We start from the raw sequence: 13260 nt of genomic DNA on the forward strand, positions 1-13260 counted from the left end.
GCAGTGTTGCCAGGCCACAGTCAGCGTGCTGACACCCTTACACCCCTCCCACTCTCCACCAGAAGTCCTTTTTGTACAAGGTTACCTTCAGGATACAACTGGAGGCAGCTGTCTCAGCAGAAGGACGGTTGGTGGTGTGACTAGGATTATTCTGAGGCTTGCTGTCTGCAGCGGCCTTTGTCAAAACTGGGAGTGGTTCAGAGCCCCAGAAGAATAACCATTTAATTTGGACGTCCTTTCTGAATATGGAGCGGCCAATAGAAAGATGAATGGAAAGAACTTGATGGCTGTGATAGTCAACCTGACCAGACTTTCTAACCAAGGCAGATATTAGTAAGAATTAAGAAAATATCTGTTTTTTTAACACTAACCCAGATTTTCTTTTGGTTACAACAGAAATTTGTGACTCATTTATTATCAATTTATTTTTGTCACTAGCATTTAAGGAAATCAGAAATGCATTTGATTTATTTAAATTAACTCCAGAAGAAAAAAGTGATTTTCCTGAGAATAATCGGAAAAGAGAAGAAGTACCACCAGATTGTAAAGTCACAGGAGACCACAGGAGCAAGGAAAACAAGCAGCTACTTAAAGAAAGGAGAAATACGAGAGATGAGACTGATACATGGGCATATATAGCTGCAGATGGTGGTCAAGAGGTTGTGGACAGCACGCCCCAAGAGGACGAGAATTCTGGTAGGTGTGTCCGTAGTCATTCTGCGGAGCGTTCTCTGTTCTGTGCACTGAGCTGTCTCCCTCACCTTCCTCTCTGCTCCCACGGTCATTCTGATCTTAGGATGGAGTAGAAAACCATTTGAATCTCCTGAATAAGTAACATTTTGTATTGAAGACTTAGATTATTCTGTGATTGCTGAATTGATCAGAAATGGATGTGGTATGCTCAGCACATTAGAAATTATACAGATTTCTGGTTTGCTGCCTTACCTACTGTTGCCAAGCAGTCTGATGGTATATCTTACTAGATTTCTTTCAGAAAGCTATCAAATACTAACTTATTTGTATTCTTCCCTTTTAACTTTGCAGTAAATAACACTTATTAAATGAGGTTAGATTGTAAGTGCTATCCTGAGGATACCGGAATTAGCTGAGGAGGGGAAGGCCGTGTATAGAGTACATAGGACAGTAGCTGTGGAGAAGAGTAATAAAGGGATAGGGCAGAATAAACAAAAGAGGTTAATCTGATAAATTTCTGTATAACTCGTGAAACAGCTGAAGAGAAGTTCTGAAATATTTGGGATATATGGCAAAGCAGGTAGCTTGGGGGCCCTATTACTACAGAGCAGCTAGGCTCTGGGATACAGACAAGACAGGCCTGAGCTTGCAGGAGACTGGGACAGTGCCTTGGGGCGTGGGGGTGGGGGTGGGGGCAGTGGGTTGCCCAGAGGGCAAATACCAAATAGCACAGCTGCTGCCATACCAAGCAATAAACACGAGGTCCAGTAGGTGTTGGTCCAGCCACCTGGGGAGCTCCTGGGTGAACCCTGAAACTATCCCCGTTCACAGACGGCAGGGAGAGACCCAGGAAAGAGGCAGCCACCCTAGGTGGGGAGGTGGCAGCCTGCACTGGCAGAGAACTTCCAGGAGGCCCGTCTTGGGGGCCGCAGGATGAGTAGACCTCGCGCCCGCCCAGCAGAATCTTAACAGTTTACGAAGAGGCCTTAGTTCAGTCCAGGTGGTCTTAGCAGCTTTTACTCTTTCCAGGCTGTGTCCTTGACACTGTTTCTACTGTGGGAACAGTGGGCACAACATACAGCCCAAGGACAGGGGAGGATGTGAGGGGCCCCCTCCTGGCCAGGGTGTGGGCGGTGAGCACCTCGGACCTTCTCTCACAGTGGAGCATTGGTAAAGCCCAGAAGCTGGTTCATTGAAAGACTAATAGAATAGAGCAGCCTGGGGCACCATTAGTTTAAGGGAAAAAAGAATGAAGACTTAAACAGTATTTCCAGGGAAAAAAGAGACGTGATTATAGATGGCGTCCAGATTAAAAAGATAAAAATTCTATGAGCATTTTCTTACCATAGATTTGAAAACTGATTGAAATGGGAAATTCCTGGAAAGATACAGTTTAACAAAACTGACCCAAAAAGAAATACAAAAATTGGATAGTCTGGGCTTCCCTGGTGGCGCAGTGGTTGAGGGTCCGCCTGCCGATGCAGGGGACATGGGTTTGTGCCCTGGTCCGGGAAGATCCCACATGCCGCGGAGCGGCTGGGCCCGTGAGCCATGGCCGCTGGGCCTGCGCGTCTGGAGTCTGTGCTCCTCAACGGGAGGGGCCACAACAGTGAGAGGCCCGCGTACCGCCAAAAAAAAAAAAATTGGATAGTCTTATTACTATTAAAGAATGTGAAATAGTAATTTAAAATAGTCTTACAAATTTATGCAAGAGTTCATCAAACTTAGAAGTCTTCCCGAAAGCAGGTGGGTTCAGGAAGTGAGGTACAAGCATATATGCGACTTAGAGCCGTGCATGTAACGTGGAGCAAAGAAACAAAGGCTGTGCTGTTTCTGTGATGGGACGCTTTTAAATCCTTGAACTTTTTTTTTTTTTTGAAGTATAGTTGACTTACAGTGTTGAGTTAGTTTCAGGTGTACAGCAAAGTGGTTCAGGTATACATACATATATATATTCTTTTTCAGATTCTTATCCATTATAGGTTGTTACAAGATACTGAATGTGGTTCCCTGTGCTATACAGTAGGTCCTTGTTGTTTATCTATTTTATTTTATTATTATTTTTTTAATCTATTTTATATATAGTAGTTTGTATCTTTTTTTTTTTTTTTTGCAGTACGCGGGCCTCTCACTGTTGTGGCCTCTCCCGTTGCGGAGCACAGGCTCCGGACGCGCGGGCTCAGCGGCCACGGCTCACGGGCCCAGCCGCTCCGTGGCATGTGGGATCCCCCCGGACCGAACCCGTGTCCCCTGCATCGGCAGGCGGACTCTCAACCACTGCGCCACCAGGGAAGCCCTCACTGTAGTTTTGATTTGCATTTCTCTGAAAATTAGCAGTGTTGAGCATCTTTCATGTGCCTGCTGGCCATCTGTGTTTAAATCCTTTATCTCTTACCATCAAATATTTGATGGGCTCTTCACTTTTTAAACTAGTGCGGTCATGTTGAATTATCCCCAGATCCCCTCCACTGCACTGCCCGTAGAGAATGAACGTTTTCAGCCGTGGTGTTGACAAACCCGTGGACCAGACACATGAGGGTGGGAATGAGCGCTGGCTTCGTGCGTGTGGGGGGTGGCTCGGAGCCCAGGGCGCTGGGCCCCCATCATGGTGGCGCTTCCGGGGGAGAAACCCAGCCCAGTGCGACATGGCCGCAGGCAGTGGCTCTTCTTTACTCACGGATCTGGTCTCTACGTTCAGAATGCCTGTACCTACATGGAGGCGGGGAGCAGTGTACAGCTGCCCCTCCTGTAAGGTGGCGCAGTGCAGTTGATGCTCTGCATCTGGCCCTTCCGGATGAGGAGGGCTGAGCGTCTGTCCAAGAAGAATGGCCGAAGGAAGAAACATTAGCGCTTCCTCTTACTGAATCCTTGATTTCTCGCTGCCTTTCAGCTTCCAAAGTTCATATGTTATTATTTTACAGTTAATAGTAAACCTATTTGTCTTGATGCCTCTTTGTGTGTGACCTCTAAAAGTGGATAATTCATGTTACTTCCCAAAGGAAATCAGAAATTTAACTAGAGACTCGGTTACGTAGTGACGTATGTTCAAAGTGTGTGTAACATTCTGATTAGGGCACCATATATTTAATAAAACAGCACTGTATTTTTTTTTATAGTCCAGCAAAATGTATCTTAATAAGGCTCCTGTGTTCCAGATGGCAGACAACAGATTTTGAGTTTCGGCATGGATTTGCAGTTGGAATGGATGAAATTAGAGGATTTTCAAAAACATCTTGATGGGGAAGATGAGAATTTTACAACAGCAGAAGCAATTCCAAGCAGTGAGTAGTTCTGGAATTACGGGGATCCCCTTCATGAATCTAGGTATGTAAAACCTAATTTATCTTTCCTTTCATTTTAGATGTATTGAGGGATGCTGTGAAAAACGGGGATTATATCACTGTGAAGTTTGCACTTAATTCAAGTGAAGAATATAACCTGGACCAAGAGGTAAAGTGTCTTTGTAAAAATCTCATGAAAGGAAGATGGAAAGTCACTCTTTTATTTATTTATTTATTTAGAAAGTAACTCTTTTAAAATAATTCAGTTTTATTCTTTCTTTTCCTAACTATAAAAGTGATACATGTTGACTTTATGGGATTCAAACATTCTAGAAATGTATAACGTAGAAAATTATAGGGCTTCCCTGGTGGCGCAGTGGTTAAGAATCCACCTGCCAATGCAGGGGACACGGGTTCAAGCCCTGGTCCAGGAAGATCCCACGTGCCGCGGAGCAACTAAGCCCGTGCGCCACAACTACTGAGCCTGTGCTCTAGAGCCTGTGAGCCACAACTACTGAGCCCACGAGCCGCAACTGCTGAGCCCGTGTGCCTAGAGCCCATGCTCTGCAGCAAGAGAAGCCACTGCAATGAAAAGCCCACGTGAAGCAACAAAGACCCAACACAGCCAATAATTTATTTATTTATTTATTATTTTTTAAAAAAATGAAAGAAAATTATAGGTCCCGTAATTCCAACCCTGTATAATGACCATTAGTTTTAGCCGTGATTTGCCTGGTTTTGTCTGTGGTTTAACCTCTGCACTTTGAGGGGAAAGTGACTCCTCGTTTTCATGTCACCATTTGTGTTTCATTGGTAGTTCCCTATTTACAACAACTGCCCATCTTTCTATTGTTTTGTGTGTGTGTGTGTGTGTGTGTGTGTGTCCGCGTCCGTGCTGTGAGGCTTGCAGGATCTAGTTCCCCAACCAGGGATCGAACACGTGCCCCCTGTGGTGAAAGCACACAGTCTTAACCACTGAGCCACCAGGGAAATCACCCAGCTTTCTATTGTTGCTGGGTTTTTTCACACTGATTTGTAAAGATTTTAATGGAAGCATATTAACCCATTCTCTGCTTTTACATTTTTATTTTTTGAGTCTTATTGCTTGGAGGGATTTTTATTTTTAGGTAGTTACATCTGTTGATCTTTTCCTTTAAGCCTTTTGGGTGTCCTACCTTGCTTAGAAAAGATTCTTGTATTTTCTTCTTTAGTTTTCTTGCTTTAATAGTGGATTTGTTAGGTTGAATCCTTTACGATTGCAGTAAAAAGATTATTGGGATTTTCATTAAAACCACATGAAATATATAGATTATTTTAGCTCAGAATGGACACTTTGAGTCTTCGATCCAGGAATATGACAACTCTATATTCATTCAGCTCTTCATTTATTCCCTTAAGCAAAGTTCTTTGGGCTTTTTTCTTCATATAGTTCTTGTATGTTTATTTTAGATGTATTCATACATATTTTATAATTTTTAAATCATTTTCCATATATATGCTGTGTACAAGAGACCCACTTCAGACCTGGGGACACATACAGACTGAAAGCGAAGGGATAGAAAAAGATATTCCATGCAAATGGAAATCATAAGAAAGTTGGAGTAGCAATACTCGTTATCAGATAAAATAGACTTTAAAATAAAGATTTAACAATAGATAAGGAGGGACACTACATAATGATCAAAGGATCAATCCAGGAAGAAGATATAACAGTTATAAATGTTTATGCACCCAACATAGGAGCACCTCAATGCATAAGGCAAATGCTAACAGCCATGAAAGGAGAAATCGACAGTAACACAATAATAGTAGGGAACTTTAACACCCCACTTTCACCAATGGACAGATCATCCAAACAGAAAATAAATAAGGAAACACAAGCTTTAAATAACACAATAGACCAGATAGATCTAATAGATATTTATAGAACATTCCACCCAAGAGTGGCAGAATACACTTCTCAAGGGCACACGGAACATTCTTGAGGATAGATCACAGCTTGGGTCACAGATCAAGCCTCGGAAAATTTAAGAAAATTGAAATCAAGCATCTTTTCTGACCACAACGTGATGAGATTGGAAATCAGTTACAGGAAAAAAACTGTAAAAAAACACAAATTCGTGGAGGCTAAACACTGCACTATTAAATAACCAAGAGGTCACAGAAGAAATGAAAGGAGAAATTAAAAATACATAGAAACAAATGACAATGAAAACACAATGACCCAAAACCTATGGGATGCAGCAAAAGCAGTTCTAAGAGGGAAGTTTATAGCAATTCACTCTCACCTCAAGAAACAAGAAAAATCTCAAATAAACAATCTAACCCTACACTTAAAACAACTAGAGAAAAAAGAATAAAGAAAACCCAAAGTCAGTAGAAGGAAAGAAATCATAAAGATCAGGGCAGAAATAAATAGAAACGAAGGAAACAGTAGCAAAGATCAATAAAACTAAAAGCTGGTTCTTTGAGAAGATAAACAAAATTGATAAACCCTTAGACTCATCAAGAAAAAAAGGGAGAGGACACAAATCAATAAAATTAGAAATGAAAAAGGAGAAATCACAGCTGACACCGCAGAAATACAGAGGGTTATAAGAGACTACCACAGGGCTTCCCTGGTGGCTCAGTGGTTGAGAGTCCTCCTGCCGATGCAGGGGACATGGGTTCGTGCCCTGGTCCGGGAGGATCCCACATGCCGCGGAGCGGCTGGGCCCGTGAGCCATGGCCGCTGAGCCCGTGCGTCCGGAGACTGTGCTCCGCAACGGGAGAGGCCACAGCAGTGAGAGGCCTGCGTACCGCAAAAAAAAAAAAAAAAAAAAGAGACTACCACAAACAACTATATGCCAATAAAATGGACAACCACAAAGAAATGGACAAATTCTTGGAAAGGTACAATTTTCCAAGACTGAACCAAGAAGAATTAGAAAATATAAACCTATCACAAGTAAATGAAATTGAAACTGTAATTAAAAATCTTCCAACAAATAAAAGTCGAGGACCAGATGGCTTCACAGGCAAATTCTGTCAAACATTTAGAGAAGAGCTAGCACCCATCCTTCTCACACTGCACGCGGGCTTTTCTCTAGTTGAAGCGAGTGGGGGCTACTCTTAATTGCGGTGCACGGGCTTCTCATTGCAGTGGCTTGTCTCGTTGCAGAGCACGGGCTCTAGGCGTGTGGGCTTCAGTAGTTGTGGCACCTGGGCTCAGTAGTTGTGGCTCGCGGGCTCTAGAGCACAGGCTCAGTAGTTGTGGTGCACAGACTTAGTTGCTCTGCGGCATGTGGGATCTTACCGGACCAGGGTTCAAACCCGTGTTCCCTGCATTGGTAGGCGGATTCTTAACCACTGTGCCACCAGGGAAGTCCCCTTATTTCAATTTAAGTGGATCCTGTTGAGTCTGTCTAAAGTACTACGGCCAAGAATCATTTTTCTTATATTTGTGTTCCCTCCAATTACTCAGACACGCAAATTTTGCTAGACTTTAAGATTATAGCTAAATTAATTCATACTACTGGAATTTGGTTTTATCAAATGTTATTTAATAAATTGTTCGGTTTTCTCATATGGTGATTGCTTGAACTAGTGATCGGAAATATTTTCGCTAATAGTTACCTTTTTATCTTTTGTCAGCCTTTTGTAGTTTTATCTCTATTAAAAGCACTTTTCTTTAATTTCTCTATTTTGTTATGGACTCTCAGAAACTAACCATGTCAGTGTCCTGTTTGCCACTTCTGAATTTCCTTCTGTATCCTTAGAGAACTCAAACTCTCACTTCCCAACGGTTATATTTACATAGGCCAACATTTGTCTCATCCAGAAAGCATTCATTTTCGTTTGTAACCAATAGAATGGACTTGTGTTTCTTCCCACCGTCATTTCTAGCCTTCTGTCTTTGGGCCAACCAGATGAGTATAATGAATATGTGCGTTTCACCTGTTTTACCTAAAACACAGGAGACTTTTGAGGGAAGTGAGTACCTTTGCCATTTATGTGGCTCATGGTTCACTGTTCATTTTGTATCATGCAGAGTGTTGGTATACCTTCAGAACTTAATAAGTGGATGTTGTAAAATTTTTTGGTAACACATATGGAAAAATTCTAAAGGTGATTAGTTTCTGATTGTTAGGGTATTTTAATGAAAAACCTAAGTACGTAGATACATAAATCAATGTATTTCAGTGATTTCGCATTGAAACATAGTAAATGAAAAAACTTAGTTCTAAAATTTTTCTGATTAAACATTGACATGTTTTTTCATAAACAAAACCAATACAGGATTCCAGCGGGATGACACTGGTGATGCTTGCGGCAGCAGGGGGGCAGGACGACCTGCTGAGGCTGCTCCTCAAGAAGGGGGCAAAAGTGAACGGTCGGCAGAAGAACGGGACCACCGCGCTCATCCATGCTGCCGAGAAGGTCGGCCACTCAAGGCTTTGGTTCGATAGTCTTGGGACCGAGACAGAGTCTGTCTCTGCAGGGAAATGTACCGGTCCTACAGTCACGTAACTAAATTTTCATAGTTCAGTTCATCTGTAACTTGTCATAAATGGATACGTTTTTATTGACAGTCATACTTTGTAATTGAATTTGCAAAATCATTTATCTAGTTGGAAGTGATTTATATTGAAAAAGAACTTCTGATTAAGGTATTAATATTCTTAGATCTTTTAAAAATGTTTTCCAATCTAAATTAAGTGTCCCTTTTGTTTAATAATTTAATTAAAATGTTCCCATATATTATCTTATTAAAAGATCGATATGCAGAGTTTCTTATGCTGAAACCAGTGGTTAAACTTGAGGTTGAAGTTTCCGGCAGACGGTGCGCGGCTGTCCGGGTACCTGTGCTGGGCCTGCTCCCCGTGGCCTCCAGCTTTCCCAGGACCCTGCACGGGGGAGCTGTTTATATTGTGTTCACCATCCTGCTTGGGATAGAATCTGAGTACTTTTCCTGGTGGATAAAAATCCTAAAACACCTAGAAATATCTTAGTTGTAAAGAATTTGGGGAATTAAATTTACTTTTTTTTTCTTTAACAGAACTTTTTAACGACAGTGGCTATTCTTTTGGAAGCAGGAGCTTTTGTAAACGTCCAGCAGAGCAATGGTGAGACGGCTCTAATGAAGGTAAATGCCTCCCGTGGAGCAGTCCTCCCCTCAGATGCAACATGGTCCTGCTGGGGTCTCCAGCTGCTGCTGTGCTGGGGCTGGTGTATGATGGGGACGGGACTGTCTGTGGACCTACAGGTCACAGCTGAGTGGGAGAAACAGACCCGCAAAGAGGCAGTTACTCGGTGTGATGAGCAACGTGGTGGGAATAGCACAGGGAGCTATGAGCTTGTGTACAGTGGACACCAGGCTCAGTCGTGTGGATTTGAGCTCAGCCTTGGGATGGACCTGGCAGGTGGCTAAGCCACATCCTCAAGATGCACGTCAGCAGGGATGAAACGTGCGAGTGGAAGGGAAGCAGGCTGTGCCCTGCGCAGACCTGGGTGTGGAGAAGAGGGACGTGCACGCGTTACTGTTTCACTGGTGACTTCATCTTCTGTGCTCAGAATTGTGGTTTGCAGACAGTGGGGTTTTTTTGTTTTAATTTATTTTTGGCTGCGTTGGGTCTTTGTTGCCGCGTGCGGGGTTTCTCTAGTTGTGGCGAGCGGGGGCTGCTCTTCGTTGCAGTGTGCAGGCTTATCACTGCCGTGGCTTCTCTTGTTGTGGAGCATGGGCTCTAGGCACGCGGGTTCAGTAGTTGCAGCACACGGGCTCAGTTGTGGCTCACGTGCTCTAGAGCGCAGGCTCAGCAGTTGTGGCGCACAGGCTTAGTTGCTCCGCGGCATGTGGGATCTTCCCGGACCAGGGCTCGAACCTGTGTCCCCTGTATTGGCAGGCGGATTCTTAACCACTGCGCCAGCAGGGGAGCCCCCTGCAGACAGTTTTGAGTGGAAGGTTGTTGAAGCCCCCCCTCCCTGTTTAGCAGTCTTGCATTTGCTTCTAGGGGACCCCACCCAGTCCAGCACTTTCCTGTGGCAGCTCCAGGTTTCTGGCCTGATAATGCTGTCCACACAGCAGGCTATGACCTTGTACCGTGCGTGGAGCCTGAGGCTCACTTGCCTGCTCCCTACGTGCAGCTGTGTGAGCTGCTCACCAAGAAGGTGTGTGTCTGTGGTACCTCTTCCCGACCTTCTTTCCTGAGTCAGGAAGGCAGACTGGTCAGAGCCCCCGGTTGGCGGGGGCCCTGGCCCTGAGTCTGTGCTTGACCGTGCAGTTCTTAAGGCCTGCGTCACCTGCTCCTCGGCCTTATTCCACACTTGGGGGTTAAACCTTGCTCACTGCTGGTGTTTCTGTTTCATTTGATTCATGGAAATGTTTATTTTGTCCAGGAGCCCTCCTTTTGAATTTCAACTCTCCTTGTGTGTTTCTACCGAAGTATGTTTAGAGCACAGGTCGCACGTGGAAGCATGAATTTAAAACTTCATCTTACTGAGAAATCACCAGGCACATTCTCAACAGCAGATGCTCGCACAGTCTGAAGCATGGGGGGGCGGTGTGAGACGGGGGTGTGGGGCAGGCTCTCTGCATCTGTGCCAGGGAGCTAGGGGCTAACCCTCACGGCAGCGGGGAGCCATCTGAAGGGCCAGCCTAGAGAAAGACAGAAGCAGAATAAAGGTTGGGTTTCGCTGCATTGTTTTTAATGTCCCCCGTTACAGTGGGGGGAATGGATTGGTTTGCAGACTTGTAGGGAGGTTCTTAAAATTAAGTGGGATAATAATAGTCTGCACGGAAGTAGTGACAGTGGAGACGGAAGTGGACAGACTGACCAGTCTTAAAGAGGTCAAATTCACAGGACTTAGTAATTGAAGGTGATGGTTGGTCCCCTATTTCCTGAGTTAGAGAACACGGGCAGCACAAATGGAAGATTTTTACACGCACTGGACCTGGAAATGCTTAGGTGTTTTACACGTGGATCTTAAGCTAGGAGAGAGGTAGGCGGGAAACTCAGATTTGGCTTGAAAGAGGTCACCCATTAAGGGTCGGAAAAGGCCAGAGATGGAGGAGGGCCAGGAGGGAGAGGCGTTTGACTGCGGTCTGAATGAGGCGGCCCTGTTTGTACTGCACACTGAGGAAAAGGACCACAGCACTTACGCTTCCCAGTTTCCGACCCCAGTGCTTCTTTTCCCTCCCGTCACGGAGAACTTACTCCCCGCTCAGCGTGGAGAGGGTCACTGAGCACAGTCGAGTAATTATTGCTCCTTTATTCCTGACGCAGGCCTGTAAAAGGGGAAATTCAGACATCGTCCGCCTTGTCATTGAGTGCGGGGCTGATTGCAACATTCTGTCAAAGCACCAGAACAGTGCGCTGCATTTCGCAAAGCAGTGTAACAACGTGCTGGTGTATGACCTGCTGAAGAATCACTTAGAGACGTAAGTGTGGAGTGAATGTGCCCGGTGCCTATTCGGACACATAATTGGAGTGGCCTGTGTGTAACTGCTCAGAAAAAGATTGTCAAGTACAAGTCCTGACGGGTCTGTGGTCTCAGAAGATGATGAATTTTAAAAGTGGTGTGTGAATTATTTTTCTGCAAGTTATTGAGGACTTAGAAACTGTCAAACTTATACTAAGAGTATCATCTTAAAATCTTAATTATGCTTAATTTGGCTCCCAAACATTTTCTGAAAACCATTTAGACTTTTAGAGCAGGTTTTAGGTTCCGAGCGAAGCTGAGTAGAAAGTAGAGATTTCCCGTATACCTCCTGCCGCCACATGTGCATACCCTCTCCAGGTGGTGTGTCCATTACAGTTGATGGACCTACAGTGACATGTGCTCATGACCCAGAGCCCCTGGTTCCCCTTGGGTGTTGTCCATCCTGTGGGTTTGGACAAACATAATGACGTGTCTCCACATCGTCGTCTCACTGCCCTAAACATCCTCTGCGTTCCACCTGTTCCTCTCTCCCAAACCCTGGAAACCACTGATACTTTTCCTGTCTTCTCCAGAATGTCATTTGGTTGGAATCATATTCGCCCTTTTCAGATTGGCTTCTTTGACAGGCATTTAAGTTTTCTCCGTATCTTTACATGGCCTGATGAGCTCGTTTCCTTTTAGTACTGAATAATAATTACATTGTCTGGAAACTACCACAGTTTACGCATTCAAGTTCATGCTTTTTCAAATGAATTCTACGTCATTTTATTGGAAGTTCATATTAGTAGCTTTTTATTGCTTATTGTGGCAACACGAGCTTCAGGAACAGTAGCTAATGCAGGTAGCGTGTTTATTGTTCATGTAACAGAGTCCTGGGTCAGCAGCCTTGGGCAGGAACAGCCACTCTTCCCCTCTCCTCACCCACCAAACATAGGACATGACTTGGATCTTCACACCTGAAAGATGGTTATTCCCCTTCCAGATGTAGGACCCATGTTCTAAGCAGAAAATAAGGTAAATTTCAGACAGGAGACAAAAAAGGCAAAGGCCGAAAAGGGAGTGTGTGCCTGGGTACTCTGCCCACGCAGACAGCCTTCACCCACCCGGGTGGCAGTGACTGGCGGCCAGCAAGCAGGGTGACCAACCTGCCTGGTTTGCCCAAGGCTGAGGGCTTCCTGGGACGCTGGGCTTGGTTTTACATCTGTGACGAAAGGGTTCTTGGGACTGTATACTCCTTGAAGCAGAGCATCCTGGGATGGGGTGGGTTGGTTACATTCCCAGCAGGGTCGTCTGAAAAGACTTTTGGAATTAGCAGTAATCACCGTATTTGACTGCTTTCTAAACTAAGTACTGTAACAAGACTTTTCTGTGTGTGGCCGTTCTTGGGTTTATTTTCCGACAGAATTCTTATTTCTGATTCATTGACTCATCCGAGGAGTGTGTATGGAGCTCTGTCCGTGTGCTGGGCACTGGGTAGGGGTGGCAGCGGGGCACAGACTTGCCCACTCGGAGCCTCCAGACAGACAGGCATGTGACGTGTCAGGTGTGAGAGCTACGAAAAAAGCAGGGAAGCAGGAGAGAGGCTGCTTTTTAGCCCCCTTAAGGTTGATCTGGGAAAGCCTCATTGTATTCAACAGTCTGATAATGTTGTAGCTCATGGTGCTTCCCTACACAAATGTTAACAGCGTTTACTGTACTTGTTTATTAGACTTTCAAGAGTAGCAGAAGAAACAATAAAGGATTACTTTGAAGCGCGTCTTGCTCTCCTAGAACCAGTTTTCCCAATAGCATGTCATCGTCTCTGTGAGGGCCCAGACTTTTCAATGGATTTCAATTATAGAATCCCACAGAACATACCAGAAGGTAA

The 13260-nt window shown here is 44.6% G+C and overlaps 1 protein-coding gene across 3 annotated transcripts in view; it reads left to right on the forward strand.

Annotated features, from left to right (window-relative positions):
• Positions 1–13260, forward strand: part of MPHOSPH8 (M-phase phosphoprotein 8) — a 49730-nt gene that overhangs the window by 31012 nt on the left and 5458 nt on the right. For all 3 annotated transcript variants that reach the window (XM_030882764.3, XM_060287859.2, XM_030882763.3), the window contains 7 exons: positions 439–696; positions 3849–3974; positions 4055–4143; positions 8253–8393; positions 9013–9099; positions 11237–11391; positions 13102–13256. In XM_030882764.3, coding sequence (XP_030738624.1) covers positions 439–696; positions 3849–3974; positions 4055–4143; positions 8253–8393; positions 9013–9099; positions 11237–11391; positions 13102–13256 — 1011 coding nt within the window. The remainder of the gene's footprint in view (positions 1–438; positions 697–3848; positions 3975–4054; positions 4144–8252; positions 8394–9012; positions 9100–11236; positions 11392–13101; positions 13257–13260) is intronic.

Source organism: Globicephala melas, chromosome 18 (genome assembly GCF_963455315.2).
Source record: "Globicephala melas chromosome 18, mGloMel1.2, whole genome shotgun sequence".
Classification (NCBI taxonomy): Eukaryota; Metazoa; Chordata; class Mammalia; order Artiodactyla; family Delphinidae; genus Globicephala; species Globicephala melas.